General features: G+C 39.8%; 1 protein-coding gene across 8 annotated transcripts in view; it reads right to left on the bottom strand.

Annotated features, from left to right (window-relative positions):
* AOAH (acyloxyacyl hydrolase) overlaps nucleotides 1-24,372 on the bottom strand; it is a 177,634-nt gene extending 153,262 nt beyond the window's left edge. For 4 of the 8 annotated variants that reach the window (XM_067042336.1, XM_067042337.1, XM_067042334.1 and 1 more), the window contains exons 1-2: nucleotides 23,911-24,037; nucleotides 6,183-6,278 (exon numbers count right to left, since the gene is read on the bottom strand). In XM_067042336.1, coding sequence (XP_066898437.1) covers nucleotides 6,183-6,278; nucleotides 23,911-24,037 — 223 coding nt within the window. Of the gene's footprint in view, nucleotides 1-6,182; nucleotides 6,279-10,449; nucleotides 10,658-23,910 lie in introns of those variants that run through there. The other 4 variants (XR_010842142.1, XM_059073653.2, XM_067042335.1 and 1 more) reach the window with 4 other exon arrangements.
* Between the last annotated feature and the right edge of the window lie 2,388 nt (nucleotides 24,373-26,760).

Raw genomic sequence — 26,760 nt, 5'->3', positions numbered from 1 at the left:
CTTTGCACAATTCGAAAAAATTGTCTCCCCAGGTATCGGAAAGGCCCGCATGATTTACTGAGTGATTATTCTCAAGAATGTTGCTTGCATGATTTCTCTGCTAAGGTTATGTTTTATATACTTGTTAGCTTTGGAGATAAAAGCAGTACTACTTAAAAATAATTTTTAAAATAATAACTGTTTGTTGCTGTGCATATTTTGACTTCCCCTCTCCCATTCTCACCAGACAGAAGGCAATACTGGGTGCAGGCAGTCACTGTGGACCAGGCCTATTATGTTTTCTAGAAGGAGAAATCTTTAGCTAAGGGTCAGACTATCTTTGTCACCCTATACAATTCACGTGAGCATTCTGTGCACTCTTTCATATCCACAAAATGGAAACAGTAATGCCAATCCTGCCCTTATGTCTGTCAGGTGAAAGAGCCTTTAATCCAAACTGAGTACTTTATTTCTATCTAGAGGTGAATATTAATTAATAAAATGAAAATAACTCCAAATAGCCTTACTAATCCTTTGAAATTCCTCCAATTAAAAGGTAACCCTCCACTGAAAAACTGAAATACCAACTTTCCTTCCCTTGGCAAAGTGCTAGCTTCTATTTTACCAGCATCTGACTTTTCAACCTCTCATTTTACCTCAGCAGACTCTAAAATTTTCCGTTATGAGTCAAAACACCAGCAATCTTGGTTCATGTTGTTTTGTATTTTGCTGGTACATTGGGACAGGATCATCTGAGAAATAAGATTTTTATTCAGCCTTTCATCTTTGAACAACACAACTTTGCTTAAAAAGAGAAAATCAAACTCAAGGTAAAAATGGTGATATCTGTCAGTGTGGTCTATTACACAGAAATGACAACGATCAAAACAAGTCTTTTTTTTTTTTTTTTTTTTTTTTTTTTTTTTTTTTCGGTATGCGGGCCTCTCACTGTTGTGGCCTCTCCCGTTGCGGGGCACAGGCTCCGGACGCACAGGCCTAGCGGCCATGGCTCACGGGCTTAGTTGCTCCGCGGCATGTGGGATCTTCCCGGACCAGGGCACGAACCCGTGTCTCCTGCATCGGCAGGCGGATTCTCAACCACTGCGCCACCAGGGAAGCCCCAAAACAAGTCTTAATGATGATTATGACTTTTTAATTTTTCTTCCTTTTTGTAAAATGGTAATAACATTTTCTTCTTTCTCTAATTCAGAGATGTGAAAATATAAAGTAAGTTTTATAATAGATTTTGAATGTCCAATAAAAATGGGTATGGATAAATAAAATATGGGGCATTTATATGGTGAAGGACTATAGAGTAATTAAGAGGCTTGACTTAAGTCTATATATGTCTTGACACATATAGATCTCAAAAACATAATGGTGAGTGAAAAGCAGAAGTTGCAGAGTGGTATATACAGTAAACATTGATGTAAAACTACAGTCCCCACAAGGGAGGATTCTGGAAAGATGATAGTGGAGGCAGCAGAGTTTTGGAATTTCACTGAATCTCTACCAAAAAAAAAAAAAAAAAATAGAGCTTCTAGATAGGAAAACCAAAACCCCATGGACAATACTTACAACAAAACTAGATATCTCCACGAGTCCCAGAATACAATTAAGGCAACGATAAACCACTCACAATCATGAGACTTAAGGGTTATCAACATCAGTGTGGGGGAGAAAGTAAAGGGAAACAAAGGGATGAATAGCAGAATCTCCAAAATAAACCACAGGTATTGACGACAAAGTATGGTGGGCCGGGCTTCCCTGGTGGCGCAGTGGTTGAGAATCCGCCTGCCGATGCAGGAGACACGGGTTCGTGCCCTGGTCCGGGAAGATCCCACATGCCGCGGAGCAACTAAGCCCGTGAGCCATGGCCGCTAGGCCTGTGCGTCCGGAGCCTGTGCTCCGCAATGGGAGAGGCCACAACAGTGAGAGGCCCACGTACTGCAAAAAAAAAAAAAAAAAAAAAAAGTATGGTGGGCCAATGAAGAACATCAGCTGAAACTGGGAGGAGTTTTGCCCTCTGCAGTAGCAGATGAGTGTAAAGGACTCGAGGTTGTAAGGACTAAGGGGTTTGAGTGGTCAGGCATTTACAAATTCTAGAAACTGATCTACCAGACCTCCCTTCCAGGACAGGGTCCACACTGAGAGGAAACTAGTGGGTTTGGAATCAAAACTGAGTTGGACAGAAGCAAAGTAAAGAGAAAATCCAGGTAAAAGTGTGCAGAGGGACAGAATCAGAAAATTTCAAAATGCAAGCAGCCATGTGTTTATTTACTAACTTTTCAACACTACACAAAAACAATGGAAGAAGGAGTTCTGTGCATTTGGAGAAGCTACCCTAAGCCACTTCTCTTTCTAAGAGTTTTTGAAAACTAATTTCACATAAAAATGAGCAACAGATATGTATCTAGGTCAACTCCCATACAAAGTTATTATAAGAAAAAAAAAAAGAATAAGGAACAGAATCACATCCTTACAGATAGCAAAAGCATGCCAGAAAATCATGCCAAAAAAAGGATTAAAACATAACAGTATTTTTAAATGAGTGAGAAGCATTAATAAAATTGTATAAGACATGAAAGAACAACAGAAATCAGAATTGGAAAAACTCAGGTACAGAATAAAAGAACTCAGGGAAGAATACAAGTTTATAAAAGTAATGAAATCTAAATTAGAATGAGCACAAGAGGAGGGGAATACCAATAGCTGACATTTTAAGAGAAATAAAATATGAAAAAGAGGAAAACTTTCAAGATAAAAAATAAATGAAGTGATAAAAAGTATTCATTCAAGAGATAGGCAAAATCGTGAATACAGGCAAAGAAGATTTAAAATATGGTTATTAGAAATCCCTGACAAAGAAAACCAAATCAAGGAAACTGACCAAATACTAAAAACATTCCTGAAATTATAAAAAATGTATTTGAAACCACATATTAGTTTCAAAATGAGAGAATGAAAGCACACTGCATGCCTGAGAACATCAATATACAACAGCCGACACCAAGACATAGTCTAGTTAGATGACTAAATTTTATAGAAGAAAAAAAAATCCTTTGAACTAGGCAAAAACAGCAAGTGACTTATAAGAAAAAGAAAATTAGATTATCATTAGGCTTTTAAATAACATATTTAAGTCACTTAGGGAAAGAAATTGTGCCAAGGTTTTTTTTTTTTTTTTGGCCACACTCTGTGGCATGTGGGATCCTAGTTCCCCAATCAGGGATTGAACCCAAACCTCCTGCAATGGAAGTGCAGAGCCTTAACCACTGGACTGCCAGGGAAGTCCCTGCCAAGGATTTTTATATCTGGAAAAACACTGACTTTCTAATATAAAGGACAAGCCAGCTTGTTATCCATGTGCAAGAATTCAGGGAATATTGTTCCCATGAGTCCTTCCTGAGGAATGAACTTTAGACAGCACCTCGACTAGAGAGACATCTGCATAAGGACTGGTGGTGAACATCAATCTTACAGTTGCTGATGGAACTAAAACTAAATGAAGATAAAAGGGAATGTATATATTGTATGTAATGGCCATATACTCAAATAATGGAGAAATGAGGCTGTCATATGTGTAAAGAAGCATAGGTAAATGAGTAATTATGAGATATTTTAATTCTATCAATCCCCCTCTCCTTGAGAGTTAGGACTTTGAGTGTGGAAAGAAGAAGATACAGATATAACACAGAAGAAACTAAGAAAAAAATCCTGCAGTCCTGAATTTGAATTGTCAGAATGAACTCATATATTTTATATTAAAATAATATATGTAAATGTATATATGTATATTTTCTATCACTGTCAACAGAAGAAGTCTAGAAAGAATGACTAACTGAGTAGCAATGACATTCCTATGCACCCAGATCATGGTCTTAATACTATTTCCCACTAAAAGAAACCAGAGCTTCTAAGAGAAATGACTGATTTCAAGCCTGGGGTTGGAAATGTACAAGACAGGCTGGAACAACTTGACACACTAGTTAGTGAGGAAGCTACAAAGACTACTTAGACTTATTTCAAAAGGACCCAGGAGCCAACTTGAAGAAGTTCCTACTGGTCAAAAATGAGAGAATTTGAGCTTTAAAGGGATAATAATTGAAGTAGTCTGAAACTCATCAAATGTGTATAAATTCATGAGTTCATAATGATACTTTAAAGGAAACCAAGTGACTACTTCGGGATGATACTACAAAGGCAATGAGTTATTTGAAAATTGGCAAGTAAAACAAAAGAATCAAGCATTTATCTTGCCTTTCTTAAAATGAATAGTAGTACCATTAGGAACTGTGGGGAAAAACATCCCTAAACTATGATGATGATGATGATGAGGGAAACTGTCTCTAACATATTTCAACAACTAAAGGAAATATAATTGATAGATTAGAATAGCACCAATTTGCAACCTCCAATGAACTGATAGACCTAGTCATAGAGCATCAACAGCTGCTAATATCACAAAAATAAAAAAGAGAAAACCACTTATGATGGCCTCCTGTTGAAAGAAAACACCATCACTTATAGCGTTGCCAAAGAAATCAAACTGGAGTCTCATCAAGCCTCTGGATCTAGCTGCCAATTTTCAGGAAATACAGAGCACAGAGAATCATATTCAATCATACCACAGGGATGCCATCAGCAAAATGCAGAAACTCTACACGACAGATTCCACAACTAAATTACAAGAAAAAGGAAGGGATGGAAAGGAAGCTGGTAGATTAAAATCGACTTAAAAGACACATCAAAAATTTAAAAACTGGGCAAGACTATGGTGTCTGGAGATATGCAGTTGGGTGATAAAGCTATAAAGCAATACAAGGAAATGATTATAGTAATCTTCAGGATGTTGTGTTTTTAGGGGGGAGGAGGAACTTATGATGGGTTGGGGCATGTGGATGGGACTTTTGGAGCAGCTACCTATCTGTTCCTTCTTGACCTGTGCTATGTTTACAAGGGTGTTCAACTTTCAATAACTGATAAAGCTCTACATTTATTTGGTGTGTTTCTCTAATTTGTTTCCTTTTACCAAGAAAAGGTTAAAAAATTATCCACAGACAATACTACACATAGTCTATGGATTCATACAAGTGAATGTAAAAGTATAAAATTTGCCAAACCCAATGCCCATCAAATTCCTATGAGTGGTTCCATCTAGCGAGGTGGTAGGAAAATGTAACTGGGAGTGGGGAGGCCAAAGGGTGTTTCAAGTTTATTTGTTACCTTCTAATTCTGTGAAAATATGTCAAAATCTTAGCAATGGTCATACTGGGGCATTGCAAACACATGAATTTGTGTATTATCCTCTCCCAGTCTTTATTTTTGAATTCTAAAAAAATGAGCTTATGAGTATACATTGAGACTGCATGCAATAAATTTTCTGAAAATGTTTTGATGCCATTGACACAACATCCGTTAAATCAAATATAAAATCGTCATAAGTCCAACTACCTTACTTAAAAATAATAATGTAGGCATCTTTGAAGAATTAATTCCTTAACATTAAGTGAATGAAAATTTGACTCTCAAAGAAGTTTATTCATTGTGATTGTACACCTAACAGTATTCTATAAGAGAAATAGCGTCAATATTTTCTTTCTGCTGAGAGTGTAAAAAACTATAAAATTTGTTTAAACCACCAATCATTTCCTTCTTTTGCAGGATGTGTAAAGGATTTTATAGAGATCCAGTTCAAATCAATGGAATGTCCCCAGTTTATTTCCCCATTTGGAGTTTTAAGATCCATTGTCTCCTCAGCCTAAATAAAGCTCTGTGTTAGAAAGGAGGTGCTTGAATCTGAGAATGTGTATATGGTTAAATTAACATAAATCATTGAAAATTATTCATTATTCATAATTTTCACCTTCTTGCTACTTATGGCCATGATCACCAGGTGGGCAAATCATTATAAATGTGACACATAAAACAACAATCGGCCAATCTACATTTAATTCCCTAAATGTCCACAACAATCTCATTCTGCCATGAGAGAAAATGAATGTCAGGGGGAAGAAAATTGCCTCAAGTATTTTTTTGTGTCTTCCTTTTAATTTCTATGAGCTCCATAAGAATATCAACTCACAGAAATAACACAATCAGATTCTCCTCTGTAAGCACATGTAGGGTATAAACTCACTCATGATGGCTCATGAATGAGAAAAAACACAGACCCACAGCCAAGTGAGCCTTTCTGTATTTACCAGGCAAGTAGCTGCACAGTCTCTCCATTGAGGTCTGGACCGTTGAGTTGTGAACTTGAGCAAGCTGTTGGATCACAGACACCACCAGCACACACCCTGAAAGGAAGCAGAAGTCAGCCATGTCACATGGAAAGCTGTGCTGGAGGGTTGGGGGAAAGAAAGGAGATATATGTGTGTCCTTAAAAACACAAACCTTTCTAAAACAGAGAACTTTTCTTTGCCATGCTTTTTATAATCAATCATGTGTGTAAATGCACTGAGTTGTAGTGAAACATGAAGTGTGGTAAGAAGATTGTGTATTCGGGGGTCAGAAAGACTGGTTATCAGCTTACCTTTGTCACTTGTAAGCTATGTGACTTCGGGGAAGTAATTGAATCTTGCTTTATTTCCATTTCTTTTTGATCACTATCTCCTGTAAATGGGGAGATAGTGCATGGAAAACATTTACAGGAGATAGTGCATGGAAGACAGCCAACACTGAGGAGAAGCTCAGTGGACAGTGGCTCCTTTCCTGTCCCCTCTCCTTCCCTTCTGCAGGACAGCTTCACTGTGAGTAAGATCATTCTCACCCTACACATTCTCAGCCTATGACCTAGGGTCAGATTTTTAATTGTAGAAAAGCAGTGGAAATTACCCAACATTTGGAGTCAGAAGAACTGGGATTGAGTCTTGCCGTTGAATCCTGGACTTAACCACCCATCCTTTCTAAGCCTTGTTTTCCTCACTGCAAAGTAAATAAGTTTCCCAAAGGGCTGCTGTGATGATTAAATGAAATAAAAGTGCAAGTGAAGGTGCCTTTGAAATCATACACTATTGTAAAATATTATTTTACCTCCCAGCTATAAAGCACTCTGCTTGAAAGCATGTACCAATATAATAAGTGTCTAGAAGGAACCTTGGATTAAATTAGGAATATATTCCTTAAGCTACCTTGATGTATGATAAGTGTGAAGGCTCAGAACTGCTAGGCTAATACCCCTAGAAGTTTCTATCACCAGCCTTGATCTCCTAAACTGCTAGGGAAGCCCAAACCTCCTTTGTCAAAAGGGAGAGGACTCTTCTATACACAGGGGTTGGTTGGTCAAAGATCAGTAAGCCTGAGAAGAAATTGTTAGGCTTCATTTGGATAGGAGGAGTAGCACTTATTGGCAGAGGTCGGTTTCCAAGAAGACAAAAGAAGGATTACATCCAAAGTAAAGAAGTTCTAGGGTGCCTAGCCCGGAAGTAAGCTCACTATTATCCACCTCCTCAAGGAGCTGGGGACCCAAGTTCACATGCAGTGTCATTAAAACCAAATTCCCACTAGGAATCCTTGAGGGAAAGTGGCTGATAACAGATGTGAATAGTACAATTGGGCATTTCTTTAAACCTCCCATAAAATGAGAGATTGCCAACAAAGAGGGAGAGATTTCCACCTTTCTAGACACTGCAACACCTGACCAGGCTCTGGCCTCGTTTGTTCTGTACCCTCTGGTAAAGCGGGGCAAAGCTGGGCTCACCAAATCTGAGACAGTTTGATCTTGATAACCATAGTCTTACTGCTCTGGGAGCACCTACTTCTGGGACAGTTACCAAGGTTGATTGGATGTGCTTTTAACCTAATCCATGCATTGAGGGTTTTATTTCATTGCAATGAATTCAGTAGCTGATACTTATTAGCACTTTACAGCCTAAAAAGCATTTTCATATATATTTTGTTTTATTTTTAAAATAACTTTTCAAAAAAGATAGATGCAATGCAATCTCATTTCAGAAAAATTTTAAGATATACAACAGTGTAAAAAAGATAAACATCACTTAAATCACCCAGAGATAAACCAATTTCACTTTTATTTTAAATATATAAAATATGTTTAATATATGGGAATATTTTCAATATTTATAATGCACTATTACACCTTGATTTATGTCCCTGCTAATCACCTGCTAAGTTAGGTGGAGCTAAATACATTTTAATAACTGCAATTGAAAATAATTATAAGTAATTATACTGCAATGTGACAAGAGGATGCAATGTGGTATAGTTGAAAAGGTAGAAGCTTTGGAATAAAAAAATAAACTTTTTTTTTTTAAACAAGGTTCAAATACTGGATCAGTCACTTAAAATGGTGTAACTTTGAACAAGTTACCTACCCTTCTGGAACCTCTTTTTAAGAGTTTAGAGTTAGAGCATAAGTTCCTTGAGGGCAGGAAAGGGGTCTTAGTATCTCTAACTTTGAGTGCCTGACATAAAAGCCTGGTTTGGAGGAAGAAGATAAGAGATGTTGGCTGACTTGAAGCCAGCTGACTGGAGAACCAACCAAGGGACATTTCAGTTGTCACTTGCTGGGGACCTCCAAAGGAAACGGTTAATGGATGCAACTGAATTTGTGTTCTGGCTCAGTCATCTCACTGATGACATTGCTTACGCTTTGTTCCATCTCATTAAAGGAAAAGGCTCCACTTTTCATCCTGGTGTGAAACAACCAGCACCCTCTCTAAGTCAACCAGCAGATTCTATAGCAAATTGTCATGATGTGCAGCTCAGTATCAAAGAACGCGGTGGAGATTGGGTTGAGATCTTGAATAGCAATCACTTCATACGGAGTCTTATCAATGAGCTGCAGCATTTGGCACCCAGAATGGACTTGAAACACAGGTATGTATTTATTTTCATCCTTGGCGTGGAAGGATGAGTACAAAGAGAAATGTGCTGCTTGAGACCAACCTGCTTCTTTGTACTTACAGATATGGGCTTTTCTTTCACTCAGAGCAACCCCAACAAGGACTCATGACTTTTGTGGCTCCTTAGCACTGCTGGCTAAAATTGGAAATCATTAGATAAATAAAAAGGAACCAAAAAAAGTCAGCTGTCTCTGAAGATTGGGTGGATCTTGTCACTATCGCCACTCTGCCTAGTGAAGAGTTATTATGATCAAAAGGACCCTGCAGAAAAGCAGGTAATGGGGCTTGAAATATGTAAATGCCCATGTTGGGCTCAGCTTTGATTTGAGTCCTGCTCACTTGGACATCCCTGCCCGTTTCCAGCGAGCTCAACTCCCATTGGATTGTTAATTTAGGGTCTGCAGTGAGGTGCGTCCTGAATCCTTTAGCAGCAAGAATGGAGAAATTGACTTTGCTATAGTTTCTAATAAGAGCTTTTAATGTCTTGACAGGCTAAAAAAATGTTTTTCTTTGGAGAAATGCATGGGCAGAGTAATTTCCCCCATTATAGACTATTCTCTGGCTGCTAATAAAAGGCCTGGGTCTGCTAAAGCAAGTTTGTCCAAGCAACTGTTCATTTAGGAAGTGATGAGAGTGGGTGAGAACTATGTATTTTGCTCAGTGGTCACTATCTGAAATCTCCCATATGGAAAATCTCTTCTCACCTGACAGCGGAAAATAATGAGTATAATAGAAACAGACACCCCTGATATTGTAGGAAAAGAAGCAAAGAGACCAGAATAAAAACACCTGCCACAGGAATCTGCTTCTAGACACACATCTCAGGTAGACTGCAGACTGTACCACGGAATCCTTTTGAAATGAAACAGAACTCTTGAAACTCTAATTATAATCATATCTATGCTGGCTGGAAATTCAGCCAACTGCAGAGAGCAGTCTAGTAGATTTCTCATTTGTCTGAAGACTGCACTTCATTGAGAAGCCTTGAAAGCATCTGGAAGTTGTCAGAACCAGGGTCGGCATGACTACACTACATTTTTGACCCTGAGTCAGGGCATAAATAATTCATCACATGGCTAGAACGTTCTCTGCAGATTTCAAAGGGTTTTGAGTACACTATCATCTCATTCAAACTTCTGAACAACTCATAGACGTAGGAATTACTGTTCTTATTATTGTATAGACCAGCAATCGGAGACTCAGAGAGGTTAGATGCCTTGCCAATTATGTAGCTAGTGAGCAGGGGAGCTGGGAGGGGAACACAGTATGTATTGAGCCCAGGCACCATGCTGAGCTGTGAGTACACGCCAAGAACAAACAGATATGATTCCTGCCCTCTCAGAGATCATACTCTATTAGGGAAAAGTGATTGCAAACATGTAAGCACACATGCAATTATAAATAATTTTAGGTACTATGAAGAAAAGGAACAAGGTGAAGTAACAAAGAGCAACGAGGACGAGGTGGTATAAACAGTAACTAGAGTTGATAGAGAGAGAAGGCTTCTCTGAAGAACACACACAAAAATGGCTCATATAATGGAAAGGAGCAAGCAGGGTGAGCAGCCAGGCAGGCTTTGTAGGTAGGAGGAGCTGGCGCTTACCTTATGGCAATGAGACTGGGAAAACCTGACATTAGGAGATGAGGTGCAGGCATAGGTGGAGGTCAGGTCTGTGGGTTTTGTAGATGGCAAAAGAGGTAGGGATTCAACCTGAGAGGAATGGGAAACTGTGAATGGGCTTCGTGGAGAGGGCTGCTGCTATTTGATCTGTGCCTTTAAAATATCATGCTGGCTGTCATGAGGAGGAAGGATCTTGGGGGCGGAGAGAAGAAGGAGGAGGCTATTTTGGTCCTGGAGAGAGGTGATCGCTGATTGGACAGAGTAATGAGTGGCAGTGGGGATGGAGGAAAATGGGCAAATCTGGAATCTGTTATGGAGGCTGACCTGCTTGGATTTATTCATAAATTGATGAGAAATGTGAGGATGACTCTTGTTTCCGGTTTGGGCCCTAGAGAAGCGTAGAGCACAGGTTTTAGAGAGCACAGGTTTTAGAGTCACATCACACCTGGATTTGGGCCCCTGCACCCCTGTTGGACCAGCATGACATTATCAAGTGCGTTCCTCACCTGACCCCTCTCTCCCCACTCAATGCCCCTCCCAAATTCTGTTCTCAGATTTCGCTAATTGGGTGGGAGCAGAGGATATAGTTTTATATGTTGTAATTCTAATCAACAACTTTTATCCCAGACCTTCCTCATGTTGGTGAAGAGAAAAGGAAATAAGAAAGAAAGGTAGGAAAACAATCACCCAAAATGATCCTACAGCCAGCTTTGTTTCCCTAAGATATTAGTTATCAAGCCAGAGATGGCAGCACACAGCCCAGGTATGAACACTGAAACTTCACTTTTTCTTCTGCATCCTACTCTCAGTCTGGACATGGATAGGGAGAGTGGGTAGGAGAAGAAAAGAGAGTGGAAGGGAGGAAAGAGAAGGGAGAAGTTATGGTACAGCAGAGACTGAAGAATTTGTGGTTCAGACAGACCTGGATTCAAATCTTGCTTCTATTACTTATGAGTTATTGTATTTGGCAGGATGGTTAAACTCTCTGAACCCAGATTTTGGTACCCACAGAATAGAATAATAAAGCCCTCTTGTGTGGTAAATTAAAAATGGCCACAGACTTTTTATACTTCCTCCCATGAAGAGGTGATATCTATTTTCCAGGCTTTGAATCTGGCCTTGTGACCTTGTTTTGATCAGTAGAACATAGAAGTGAGAGCATGTCAGATCCAAACCTAGACCTCAAGAGGCCTTGCATCTTCCCTTTTGCTCTTTTAGACCTTCACTGCCCTGAGCTTGAGCTAGCCTGCTGGAGAGGCTACATGAAGGGAAGCCCCAGTAACAGTATGCCAACTACCAGATTCATGAACGAGGCCATTCTAGATATCCAGCCCCTCTCATTCCACCATCTGCCAACTGAGTGCAGCAGCAGAAGTGAGCCTAGCTGAGATCAGCTAAAGGGCCACCCAACACTGCCCAGTCAAAAAATGCCAACGCACCGGATTGTGAGCTAATAAATGATTGTTGTGTAAGTGTGGAGTGGCTTGTAATTCAACAAAGGCTATCTGAAACGCCTGGCAAAGTGTTGTGAAGATTAAATGATACAACGCATAAAATGCACATGGTGCCTGACAAGGAGCAGATGTCTAACAAATGTTAGTTTCTATCCTACTTACTGAGACCACCACAGGGCAAAGACGTATTCTCCATGACTCTTTAAAATAGAAGCTCAGAAACTTATTTTTGAAAAACATGTTGTATTATCAACAATCTTTTTACTTTTCTATGGTTGAATTTTGTTTTATTGCAGACATCTCTTATTTTCAATATATTTGGGCAGATTAGGCTCTGTGTCCTAACCCAACCATCACCTGGAACATTGCTTTTATGAGAAAACGCTCAGTGAGTTCCAAACTGCCAGCTCTCCCAAGAACATTGGCAGTGAGACAGGCACTATACTGGACAATTACTGGTGAGAACAAGGCTAAGGGCATCCAAGGGAGAGCAGAGCCCAAGCAAAAGCAACAAGAGAAAATTCGCAGACTGTGCTGAGAAATGCAGAAAGGTGGGCTTGGCTAATTTAGAAATATATAAAATATTAAAAATTTAAAAATGAGAGTGAAGACACAGGGAGCCATTCCATCCTGTTCTTATTCAACACTCCTTACTAGTACCCACTATGTGCTCAGAAGATTGAGGATACAAAGGAGAATAAGAGAAGCCACAGAGCAGTAGGGAACACTGAGGATTAGAAAAACAGTCTAGTCATTGTAACCTGTAAGTGCTTGGTGGAGGGACCTGTTAGTGCTTTGGGAGCACAGAGGAGGAAGAAACTAGGAAACTGTCACTGCCTTGGGTAAGCAGTGACAGTTTCCTGGAAGAGCTGACTTTTTTTGTTTTTTAACATCTTTATTGGAGTATAATTGCTTTACAAAGGTATGTCAGTTTCTGCTTTATAACAAAGTGAATCAACTATGCATATACATACATCCCCATATCCCCTCTCTCTTGCATCTCCCTCCCACCCTCCCTATCCCACTCCTCTAGGTGGTCACAAAGCACCAAGCTGATCTCCCTGTGCTATGTGGCTGCTTCCCACTAGCTATCTATTTTACATTTGGTAGTGTATATATGTCCATGCCACTCTCTCTTTGTCCCAGCTTACCCTTCCCCCTCCCCATATCCTCAAGTCCATTCTCTAGTAGGTCTGCATCTTTATTCCCGTCTTGCCCCTAGGTTCTTCTGACCATTTTCTTTTTTCTTTTTTTTTTTTTTTTTGATTCCATATATATGTGTTAGCATACTGTATTTGTTTTTCTCTTGATAGGAGGAACTTGTATGAAAGAAAAAAGGCAGGAAAGGCCTTCAGGGAGAGAGTAGTAGCATTTCTACTTGGATGTGAGAAGAAGAGTTGGCCAGGACTAGAGCCCAGGCTGCATGGGAAAGAAAGAATGAGAGTTAGGAAGGTGTTAGAACATGAAAAGCCTTGAAGGTCAGATTACAGAGCACCAGCTTCATGCTCTAGAGTGCAAACCAATGGTTTTCAAACATTTTGCTCTGAACCCCCAAAAGAACTTTGAAAAACTATGTATGCTTCTACATTTTAATGGATGTTAAAATATTATTAATGGATATCAATTTCATTAGTTGCAAAATTCCAGGAAGATTGTAAATATTATAATAGAAATATTACATTAGTCTTCTATATGTTTCTGAAGGAATCTAAATATTACAGTGATTTATACCAACTTTCATCTACTTTAAAAAATATATGAGCAAATTCTTCTTTCACAGTGAAAAATTTACTTTGATAATTCCTCTCCTTGAATTCATATTTCAATAAAAATCTACTTCATTGACTTTTTCTTCCACTAGAGTTTTATCCCAATGTAATGTATTTTTATTGTTGGAAGTATTTTTTCACACTATTATACTTCTTAACACTAAAAATATATATAAAATTTAAATAAAAACTTTAATTTCTTATGAATAAAACCCTAGAAGTACTTTAAAAATTATTCTGGATAGAGTTTTCTTTATTAGTAAAATTAACTTATCTAAGCAATATGTATTGTCAATTTGATAAACAGTTTCTAAATAATAAAGGCAAAAATTTCTTGGAATTAAATCTCTTAATGAGATGGTTGGACTCTTTAAATTAGTACCTATATCTGTTAAAAAATACTACTTATTCATGTAAATAAACAAGGTTCATGTCAAATATCATGTCTGTTTTTCTTTTTTTCTTTTCCTTTTGTTTAATTGAAGTTTAGTTGACTTACAGTGTTGTGTTAATTACTGCTGTACAGCAAAGTGATTCAGTTATACATATATATATTCTTTTTTTAATAGATACTTTTCTATTATTGTTTATCATAAGATATTGAACATAATTTGGGGGCTATATGGTAGGACCTTGTTGTTTATCCATTCTATACATAAAAGCTTACATCTGCTAACCCCAATGTTTTTATTTTTCATTTTTAAAGACGTAAGTTCTGAGAAAACATGCTTACTTAAATAAGTAAATGAGAATGGAAGGACTTTTGATATGGCGATGTCACTCAATTCTTTAACTCCTTCTGAGTTAAATGTCAAAAATCTGAGAGTGATCTATCATTGAAAGTTATTCAAGTCTCCCTTCAATTGTGTTGAAAGCAAAGAAGTAGAAACCACCTGCCTCGCATAAACGTTTGTTACCCAATCAATGGAGTCTTTTGCTTTCTCAATTTCTGAGAAATATTTTTAAAAAGTTTTACTAAGACTTATCTTTTAATTTTACCTACTACAATTTCATTGAGTGAGGCCTTGTTAAAACATAATATACTCAGAAAGAATTGGCAAGTTGAAATATTGTTCTTCTCAACACACTTTTACCTATACAATATTTTAAGTAAAATTCTTTATCTTATTGCATACTTCATAGATATTTTTGTCAAATGTTGGAGCTGCAGATTTAGTTCATTCAAACTATGAAAAATGTCCTCTGTATAAACCTAAATAGCAAAGTCAGATCTTATTATCAAGGAAATTAACCAATCAGATTTTCTTTCAGAAAAAGTATGACTTTATTTTTCCATTTACTTCTGTATTTGAATTCTAAGATAGAGGATGGATGAATAGAAAAAGATGAGTGATTGGGTGAGTGGGTGCATGGATGAATGAATAGATGGATGAATAGAAAGAAGAGTAGACAGGGCTTCCCTGGTGGCGCAGTGGTTGAGAATCCGCCTGCCAATGCAGGAGACACGGGTTCGTGCCCTGGTCCGGGAAGATCCCACATGCCGCGGAGCAACTAAGCCCGTGAGCCATGGCCGCTAGGCCTGCGCATCCAGAGCCTGTGCTCCGCAATGGGAGAGGCCACAACAGTGAGAGGCCCGCATACCGCAAAAAAAAAAAAAAAAAAAAAAAAAAAAAAAAAGAGTAGACAGATGATGAGTAAATGGATAGATAGGTGCATAGATAGAAAAATAATCTTAGACTATGCCCAATCATTTTTATCCACTAACTTACCTGCTAACTTGAAAAGTTCCCACCTGCCAGCAAAGGCTTACTACTGCCAAACTTCTTACAAATGTTTTGTTGAAAGAAAAAGATGTTTAATTTTAGATTGTCTACTTAACAATTCAAACTTAGAAGTTAAACAAAACAATAAAAACAAGATCCAAACTCTATGAATATAAACCTAGATGGTTTTGAAAGGAAATATACCCAAATATCAGTAGTGATCATCTGAGCTTTGGGATTACAGTTGATTTTATTCTTTAAAAATATTCTGTATTTTTAAAGATCTCTATAAAAATTATATATTCTTTTATAACTAGAAAAAAAACCAATAAATTGTATTTTATCAAACAATTTCTCATTGATACGCGGGCCTCTCACTGTTGTGGTCTCTCCCGTTGCGGAGCACAGGCTCCGGATGCAAAGACGCACAGGCTCACGGGCCATGGCTCATGGGCCCAGCCGCTGCGCGGCATGTGGGGTCTTCCCAGACTGGGGCACGAACCCATGTTCCCTGCATCGGCAGGCGAATGCTCAACCACTGCGCCACAGTGGAAGCCCTAATGTTGACTTCTACCTCAATAAGTTTTAGGAAAACATGAAAAGACCTTTGGACCTTTGCTCTTTCAGCTCTCCACTAGGTGTTTTCACAAACTATATCTCATTTAATCCTCACAGCACCCTCATAAGATTGTTACTTCCCATTTTACAGATGAAAAATATGAGACTCAGAGAGGTTAAGCAATATATCTAAGGCCTTTCAGATAAGCAGTGATTCAGCTGCTCACTGGCTAGCTGGTAATTCCAATCCAGATCTATTGAACCTTGAAATTTATACACTGCTGAGTGTCAGACTTGGATACACTGCATACATTAAAATTTTGAATTTTGAAGGTGAAAATTATCAATCATGTTAATTAAAATAATAATTGAGGGCGGGCTTCCCTGGTGGCGCAGTGGTTGAGAATCCGCCTGCCGATGCAGGGGACACGGGTTCTTGTCCTGGTCTGGGAAGATCCCACATGCTGCGGAGCGGCTGGGCCCGTGAGCCGTGGCCACTGAGCCTGCGCGTCCAGAGCCTGCGCTCCGCAATGGGAGAGGCCACAACAGTGAGAGGCCCGCCTAGCGCACACACACACACACACACACACACACAAAATCATTGCTATACTGAAGTCTATATGATTTGTGAATATTGTTTCCCAATATTCTTTTCACTTTCTAGTGTTTAAATTTAATAAAATACATGTTATCAGTTTTTTTCTTTTTGTATAGTTCTTTTGATGTCATATCTAAGAGTCTTTGCTCAATCCAAAGTCACACAGATTTTCCTCTTGCACTTTTTCTAGAAGTTTTTAGTTTTAGCTTTTACCTTGAGGTCTATGATCTATTTTGAGTTAATAATTGTGTGTGATTTGAAGTAAGGAATCAGATAGTGTCAGTTCTCCAACCGTGTTCTTCAAAAGTTTTGTCTATTCTGGCTTCTTTTCATTTCCATATAAATTTTAGGATCAGCTTGCCAATTTCTACTAAAAAAAGGATGTTACAATTTTGAATGGAATAGTGTTTCGTCTGTAGATCAATGTGGGGAGTATTGCAATCTTAACATTATTGAGTCTTCTGATCCATTAGTGGGACGCATTTCTCCATTTCTAGAAAACATCCTTTAATTTCTCTCAGCAATGTTTTGTAGTTTTCTGTGTAGAGTAATTGCATTTCTTTTGTTAAATTTATTCCTTAGCATTTTTTATTGTATCGTGAATGGAATTGTTTTCTTAATTTCAGCTCTTCGAGCTTCCCCTGTGGCGCAGTGGTTGAGAATCCGCCTGCCGATGCAGGCGACACGGGTTCGTGCCCTGGTCCGGTAAGATCCCACATGCCGCGGAACCGCTGGGCCCGTGAGCCGTGGCCAATGAGCCTGCACGGCCGGAGCCTGTGCTCCGCAACGGGAGAGGCCACGACAGTGAGAGGCCCACGTACCGAAAAAAAAAAAAAAAACACTTTCAGTTCTTCAATGTTTGTTGCTAATATAAATAAATATAATTGATTTTTTATATTAATCTTGAATCCTGGGACCTTGTTAAACTCTTTTATTAATTCTGGTAGTTTTATTGTAAATATCTTAGGTTTCTCTACATTCAGGAACATGTTGTCTGAAAATAGACAGTTTTACTTATTCCTTTTCAATTCACATGTCTTTATTATTTTTCTTTCTTTATTGAACTGAATAGAATCTTCAAAACAATGTTAACTACAAGTGGTGAGAGTGGACAACCCTACCATGTTTCTGATTTTAGGAGGAAAGCATTCAATCTTCCATCATTAAGTATGACGTCATCTGCAGGGTTTCATAGAAGCCCTTTATGAAGTTAAGGAAGTCCCTTTTTCTTTCATAACTTGTTGAGAGGTTTTAACATGGGTGGGTGATGGATTTTGTCAAATAATTTTTCTGTTTCTATTGGGATGATAATGTAGTTACAGCCTCTATTCTACTAATTTGGTATATCCTATTAATTGATTTTCAGATGTTAAAACAACCATGTATTCCTAGGATAAGCCCCACTTGGTCATGGTGTATAATCCATTTTATACGTTGCAGGATTCAGTTTGTTAAGATTTTATTAAGGATTTTTGCATCTGTGTTCACAAAGGATATTGATCTGTTATTTTCTTTACTGTGATGTCTTTGTCTGGATTTGGTATTAGTGTAAAACACAGAATGATCTGGGAAGTCTTCCTCTTACATTTTATGAAAGAAAGGAAATGTATTCAAATGGGTTGGTGAATACATTCAAGGTTGCATCTAGTTCTTAAGTCTCCTCAGTTTTCACTTTTCTTAGGCTCTTTCAGGTCTTCCCAACACATGTACAGTTTCCCAATCAATCAGGGAGGTATGGAGACCTCATCTTAGCCCTTCTATACTGTTCACATTACCAGGGTCTCCTTGTTAAATTTCTGGCTGATCTTCATTGTCCGATCTAGGGCCAAAACTTTGAGTTAGCAAAGCTGCAGTTTCTCCTTGTTAATTCCCAATGAAGTCCATCACTTTTAGCCAACAAAGCCAGGGATCTTTGAATCCTGGTTGAATCAAGTCTGCCCCATTAGCAGTAGACTTAACTGGTTTTTGCAGCCAGTTTCACAGTGATGAAACTACTGTTCTCACTAAGCTGAGGGCAAGTGGAGATGGAGCAGCCTCAGGCAAAAAGGTCAGAGTCTTAACTGTTGTTCTCCCTGAAGTTCAAGCAGTTTTTCAAGAATAAACATTCCTCAATTCACTGTGTGCCATTGGTTGATTTTTAGTGTCCTGAAATGGTTGCTTGTGACAGTCTTTCCAGTTTTATGCTTGGTCTTAGATGGACTTTGTCCAGGGAAAGATTCAGATGGGGACTTTGTCCTCTATACTAACATTGAAAAACAACTACTTTATGAGAGAAAGGGTATGGTAGTGGAGTAATTTGCTTTCCTTTCCAAATTCTGAGTGGGAAGGCCAGGAGAAAAATCTTGAATATCAAGCCCCTCTCCCTCAAAAACAAAACAAAACAAAAAATGCATCAACCCACAGCTTACTCTTCATCTATGAATTTCTACTATATAGTCGTGCCTATTTGGTGAATCACTTTGGGACCAAGTCACATCAATTCTCTTTTGCAATACTATCTGGTGTTTAGTTTGAAGACTTTTTCTTTTTTAAGCATTTCTGTGAGTGGTAGGCAGAATGATAAGATTACTGTTTCCTGATGTAGAGGCCTTACTTAATCCCCTCCCCTGAGTGAGGGAAGAACCTGTGAATGTGACTGGATATCACTTCTGTGATTGTGTTATGTTGTATGATGAGAGATCTTGTAAATTAAGGACTCTGGTTAGTTTACTTTGAGTTACTCAAGGTTATCCTGGGTGGACCCAACATAATCAGGCGAGCCCTTTAAATGTAGAGAGTTTGCTCCAGCTGTTCTTAAACAAGAAAGAAATAGCTACGTTATTAACTTCCTTTGCAAAGGGGCAGCCTCTCAGAGCTGAGTGATCCTGGCTGACAGCTTGCAAGCACATGGGACCTCAGCCCTGCAAATCCAAGAACCTGAATTCTTCCAACCACTAGTGAACTTGTGAGAGAACCTGAGTCTCACATCACGTGCAGCCCCATGTGACATCTCGATTTCAGGCTTGTAAAACTCTGAGCAGAGAACCCGGTAATATTATGTCCAGACTTCTCATGTGCAGAAACCGTGAGATAATAAATTTATGTTGTTTTAAACTGATGAACGTGTGGCAATTTATTATACAGCAATAGAAAGCTAATACACTATGAAATCTTTTTTTCATAAGTGAATCTTCCCTTAAGATATCCAAGACTTGAGAATTTGTATTTACATAAGATGTAGATTCACATGTAATTATTCAGTTTACTCAGGCCTCTTTGCCTTATGATAGGTTTAAATGCAGGACTTCCATAGCTTATTTTCAATATTTTTGTCCTGATTTCCAAAAGAATACATAATCACTACCCCTTTACTTAGTATGTATCAAGCACAGTTCTAAGTCCTTCATGTGTATTTACTCATTAGCCTTCCACACCACCCAAGGATGCAGGTCCCATGTAATCTCATCTTACAGATAGGGGACACAAGGTACAGAGGGTGAAACTGTGCCCTTAATGTCACATATGTACAGAGTGGCAGAGCCAGGATTCCAATCCAGGCAGTCTGACCCCAGAGCTTAAGCTCTTTTGCCCTTAACCAACATGTCTTACTATTGTTTTTGCAAGCTCATCTAGAAAATGTGGAAAATTCAGAAATGCACTGAAAAGAGATTACAAATCATTTGTAACCTCATCACTCATAGATAACCATACAACTATTGGCATTTTGCTCTTCATGCTATCTGGAAAGACAGCTATATAAATAGATAGGCACATTATATATAATTTTATGGGGATTTTACTCTGTTTAATGCTTTGCAACATTCTTTTCTTCCCCTCTTTCTCATAGTACATTTACACTATGATCTAGTTTACTGCCCACCCCTTCCCTCCAAAAAAGAAATTTTTCACTTTCTCCTTAAGGAAAAGCATACTGCCCACTTGGATTCTTTTGGTTTTGCTCACTTTGGGACCTTTCACAGAGTTGTGGACCTCTCTCTAGAGTGCCTTTGTGGTCCTTTTCTTCAGGGTTATGCCCCAGAACAATCCAGGAAAAAAAAAAAAAGGCAAAGGTGAGTTTAGTGAAAATTGAGATGATCAGAAACCTACCATCTGTGCCAAGGTTGGGATTAAATTCTGTGATAATCTAAAAATAAAAGTAGGAGATTAAGGAGAGGGCAAGTCTGAAGAGTGAGGGACAAAGTGCAGAGGGCTACAGCTGCAGCTGGGAACCAGTGGGCATCTGGCTACACCTCAAGGGTCTGCAGGGCCCGCGAGGGTAGAGTTGAGCAGCTTGTCAGCAGGGAGTGACTGTGGATTCTGTTGAGAACAGCCCATGAGCTGCACCAGCCATGACACTTCACTGTGGGAGTTCTGAGGGCCGAGAACTGTGTCAGGGTGATGCACAAGCCCTCCCCAAGGACTGAGAGCAACCCTCAGGCAGGGGAAAAAGAAGAGAGCCCTGAATTATCCAGAGGAGACTAAATTTAAACACATGAGTGGAAAGATGAAATGTTTTCTGCCCTCAGCAGCAATGGTGGTGGATTATGAACAAGTGTTCAGATATAGAGAAATAGAGAAAATGAAATTTCTGTACATGTAAATTGTGATCATAAATTTTCAACCTTCTCTGCTGGCTCTGTCTAAATCTTTCCTATTTTTGTCAGCGACATTGTCATTTTACCATTCAAGCTGGTTGAAAGCTTAGGATCATGTCTTCCCCTTTATCTTTCAAACTATAAAGTCACCTCTGACCACTGTGTGTGTCATGTGGTTCGGGGGGAGGAGGTTTTATCGGACTCTGAAGGCATTGTATATATTTAACCAAACATGAATGAGGGGAAAAAAATTGTTTTTAAGCACTTTAAAAAGCTTCCTTGAAAAAAAAAACAAAAACAAAATTCAGTGAATTAATTTCAATGTCAATGACTTAGAAACATAAGAATTACTTTCCCCCTAAATCACCCATGTAAAGAAAATAATGTTTTGCAAAAATGAACATGGCTTATTATTGATTTCATAACATTTGAAAAGTGGCAGAAAGAGGCCCTTGCTGTTCCAGCAGAGTAGAATCAGAGTTTACTTAGTGATCAAATGAACGTACAATTCAGTGCAAAGGAATTATGGTAAATTGAGAAAGAGGCCACTGGAGCTTTGCATAGCTTAGTTCTGATTTTGGAATATGTTCAAGGCCATGCCCTCCAGATCTGCTGGTTGGTTCCCCACTGCAAAGATTCCTCTTAGCATAGGAGCTAAGGTTGTTTGTTTATGATGGGGATGTTGGCTCAATCACTCAATAACTTCTACAGTGGCTCCTTGTGGAGTATCTCTCCAGTCACAAGAGTTCCCACTTCTGTGAGAGCAGCCCCCTCCCTCCATGACCCTGGCAGCCACATCTGCACTGGGAGCTCTCCTCACTCTCCCCTGCCTCTTGTTCAGTGAGCTAAAGACTTAGCCCAGATTCTCTCTGCCAGGATGTTAGATGACAGAAGAAGAGTCCATCTGTGTGTGGGCTGACCTCTTACGTGCAAACTCTGGACTATGGGAGCCACTGAATTGGAAGGCATGTGTTCCTGCTTTTCGTTTGAAAGTTGTTGGGATTAACAGAAGTCCAAATGACAATTCCTCCTCTTCTCCCACCCCCTCCATGAGGCTCTTCTTCTTACCACTAGCTGCGAGTAAGCTTACTTCACTGCTTCCTAAAACACTTCCACATTTGGCCAGTGCCTAAGAGCACCCCCAAGCCCCCTTTCAGGAGACACCTCCAATCCCCACAGCTGCTGGGCATGCTGGTGCTGAAGGTGTACACTCGACCCACAAGATCGTGGTATGACAAAATGGTTATTTTAAAATTTGTTATGCAATAATAGATAGCCAGAACAACCACATCCTAGAATCCCCTCAACACCTTCTAATTCTCTATGCCCCATCAGTGGGAATGGGGCAGAGAAGGGAATAAGTATCTCATGTCTACTTTATAAGGGTGGAGGGCCAAGTATCTCAGATGATGCAACCATCCTAGAAGTAGGACTGATTCCACTTAAGCCTTTCTCAAGTGCATTTCCATTTGACAAGCTTCAGGTGTCTGTTTTGAGAAAATAGAAGCTGGTAAATAATTATATGATGGAACCAAACAGTGGGTGGAGATAACCTCCCAGGCATGGCACCAATGGGGCCACAGACCTCTGCTTCCAGGCCTGTGGAGAATAGATTCGCAGGGAATCTGGGTCTTAAAGTTTTAATTTAAAAGAAGACCTTGAAACCAGAGATGTGTTCCTTAACATGTATAATGACTGGAAATCATGGTTTTTCAGGAAATAGGACTAATTCAGATATTTTTCTGTACTATCTCCAGAAATAATTCATATGTATCATAATCTGTATCCAAACTTTTCATTTGTAAGAGATGGCCACCATACTTATCCCTCGAGTTCTTTTTCTGGCTTCTTAAACCAGGATTTTATTTTGAGATCTGCTCATTGAATAATTACTACTCAGACTGCTGAGTATCCTTGGCTCCATGGACTGACCCAGTGAAAGCCCTTGGCCCTGTTCAGGAATCTCCAGGTATAATATGAATATCAAAGGTCTTACCCTACTTTTACTCCTCTCCAGAAAAACAAACAAAAAACCACACACCCCCGCCAAAACGAAAAACAAAACCCAAAACACCAAACAACAACAACTACTCTGAAGTAAAATACTTCAATAAAATATAAGTGAAAGAGCCATGTCTCAGTCAAAGTTCAATGTTTCCAGGTGACTGTCCTTTTATTGCCATCTCTGGACTCACTGAGAGAAGGACGAAAACTAAGATTGTTGAATCCTTACTGTGTACAAATACCATAAATTTACACGCATGATCTCAATTCTCACAACATCACCATGAAGTGGGTATTATAAGCCTCGTTTCATCCCTTAGAACACAGAGGCATGGCAGTGTTAAGTAAGTTGCTCAAAGTTTCAGAGTGTAAGAGACAGAGCAGAGGGGGAGGAGGTGGCAGCAATTCAAAGGTCAAAGTCCATCTTCCTTCTACTGTGTAATGCTGCCTACTGGCCCGAAAGGTGGTAAGAATTTCAGGCTTTTATAGTTGCCCATCCAGGTGGAAAAAATTCCAATCACCAATGAGGTGGAAGACTTTTAATTCAAACTAGCCACTATATAGCATGCTTCTATACAGACATATGCGCATGTAGTGTGAACACTTACTCTAAGAAGCAAAATTTTTCTACACTGGTAAAGTTATTGGTGTCTTACTTGGAATCTTATAACTATGGATGTCATTAAATAGGTGATTTACTATGCAAGCCAAGGAAATGACCCCATGATATCCACATTAAAAATACACAGAATATTTACATACCTACACAGACTTGGCCATTGGAGCGTCTGGTGCCACGCTGGTGGTCATAGGCTGGAGAGGCCAAGGTGTGAAGGGTCAGGAGAAAGAACAGAGGAGTGGCCATAAGGATTTTCCAGGGTGACTTCATCTTGGAGCTACTGCACCAGAAGACACCAGCCTGGGGACAGAAGTGGCAGACTAAGGGATGCTGAAGTTGAGGCCGAAGAATCGATCAGTCTCTCTCCCCTTCTCTTTCGTTCTCTAACACACACACACTCACACATACACCACACTCACATACACATTTTTCACTATGGCAGAACCCTGAGAGACAGCCACACTGGCCTGGGTCTGGGAAGGGCTGGAGTCCCTTGCACACCGCTCTTCTAAGCTACAAACTGCAAGACAAGGAAAAACCCAGGCTGCAGCTGAGGCAGCAACAAGCGCTTCTGCACTTGCTGGCTGAAGTCTGTGGCCGTGAACCCCAGGAAACTCGAGGCTTGCTGGAATCGTCCCGCGGCCTGGTTAGGCGGCCCTTCCTCTTCCGTTCTTACAAAACAAAACTAAATTAAAAGTAAAACCGAAGAAGAAAACCTCAACCACAAAAACAGCAGCCTTTAGCAATTTGATCAGCAGTGTTCACAGGCTGTAGAAATTATCATCCGTTGTATTCAGAAGTTTAGTTTTGCTCTAAACAGTTTTCTATGGTGAGGTTGGTCTCCTTATTTTGTTGTTAAAGAATATTCTGGTAAAGTAGTTATTTTCCTCTGGAGAAGTTGGATTATTCCTTGAAGGGTCAAGTTTTCCCAAGACCATTCATTGGTGTTCAGAAAATGAATAGTGAGACAGTAATGGGGCAGTCAGAATGGCTGGATTTTCAATCTTATAAGAAAAAAGATGAGCTGACATTAACCAATTCATATTTACTTGGCTGTGCATTTCTTTCCTCCAGAATTTCAAAGTCTGTTTACATCCCTCACCTGCGAAAGATTTGTTCTTTTTTTTTTCTTTTTTTTTTTTTTGCGGTACGCGGGCCTCTCACCGTCGTGGCCTCTCCCGTTGCAGAGCGCAGGCTCCGGAAGCGCAGGCTTAGCGGCCATGGCTCACGGGCCCAGCCGCTCCGCGGCATGTGGGATCCTCCCAGACCGGGGCACGAACCCGTGTCCCCTGCATCGGCAGGCAGACTCTCAACCACTGCGCCACCAGGGAAGCCCCTGATTTTCTATTTTGAAGATGAGAATTGAAAACTGTTTTTCCAAGAAGAAAACAAACGAACAAACAAACAAAACTAAACGAGATCATAGATAGAGAAAAGACATACAATCTAAATGCTTTGTTCTAAAATAGGATACAGCAAAGTCACAAGCCATTCTCTGACGAGATAAGGGGAGTGGGGCAAAGGCCCGCACTCTAGATAAGTAAGACTGGGGGAGCATGCAATTAACATTCTCCCTGTTTAGGCTCTGAGGAAAGCTTATCATAAACTTTATAAAATATTATAAAAGCTATCAAAATTGGTAGACTTTTCTTCTCCTCCTCCTGCTTTTACTTAAGGAATAGCATTTTAAGCAGCGGGTAGAATTTTAGAGTTGTATTCTTTCCAGGATGTAGGAAATACCAATTTTTATAGTTTGAAGACTTCTTGGGTGAGCATTAGTTTAACAAACACCAATATGTCAAATCTCTGAAACTGTAGCAGAGATATCACACACCAGAGTATTTCCCTACTTAAGCGTCCAGCATTGGTTAGGCCAACGAATGCCTTGGATGTCCTTGGTCACCGTGGACCGTGGCTTCCTCTGAGGCTGAGCTGCTGTTTCACAAGGTCTCTGACCCTGTGGCCAAGGGAAGCTCTGGAGGTCACCAGGACCAACAGAGGGGTCAGGGCATAGAGAAATTCCAGAGAATTCCTCAGCAGGCAGGATAATAGAGTTATTAATAGCACTGACTGGAAAGACAAAAAGACACATGTTCAACTATCCTATCCATTGTTCACTTCTGAGTCATGTATTAGACCAGTGATGGAACCTTTCTATACTTTCTTCTACTTCCTCATTTATATTGGAATTGTAATAATATTTGTCAGGGTTGCTGGAAGGACTAAAATGACAATGTATTCATACTATAGAGCAGTGTGCCCAGCAAGAAGATTTGGTAAATCAAAGCTTTGGTTATTATCCCAGCAGGAATATGATGAAATCTGCACCCCAGGCCAGATTTCAAGAGAATTCTAAGACGCCCATGGTAGTTGCAGGCCAAGGTATAGGAAAATGACACTGGCTGCATTTACTGAAGGCTGCATTTATCGAACACCGTCTGTGTGCAGGGCAGCCCTCCAGGAGCAGAGTCTAGTTTGTTAACCCATAGGTGGGTGAGGAATCTTCACAGCTTCAGCAAAAGCATTTGGCCCCAGTTCTGGGCCTCCTGAGGGTCTCCTGGTCTGTGTCTATAGCTGCGAGCAGGACTGGGACACCTCAGGGTAAGAGGCATTTCTCACTGTTAGGCTGTGTACAAATTTTAGGCCCTTGGTCATGTGTGTGTGACCCAGGTAGTTCCACCCACAAGCACCCCAGGGACGGCGGTCCTGAGGCAGCCTGAGATGCTGCGGCTTCGGGATGGGCTGGCTGCCCTGGGAACCCCGGGCTTAGCTGTATAGCACTGAGCCAGTCCCTTACCACTTCCAGGGCTGAGATTCTTCAGCTGTCAGGGAATGTCATGGTAGTATTTGACATATAGTAGGTTTTCCCTAAACGGAAGTGATTTTCATGCTTGAAAGGTGAGTTCTTACTTGGCAGGGTCAAAAGAGGAACACAGAAGTCAGGAATCGATTTCGCTAACTGATACTGAAGGGAGTGTGTGAGCTCATGTACC

Source organism: Kogia breviceps, chromosome 9, assembly GCF_026419965.1.
Source record: "Kogia breviceps isolate mKogBre1 chromosome 9, mKogBre1 haplotype 1, whole genome shotgun sequence".
Lineage (NCBI taxonomy): Eukaryota > Metazoa > Chordata > Mammalia > Artiodactyla > Physeteridae > Kogia > Kogia breviceps.
This window is presented reverse-complemented; position numbering and strand designations above follow the sequence as displayed.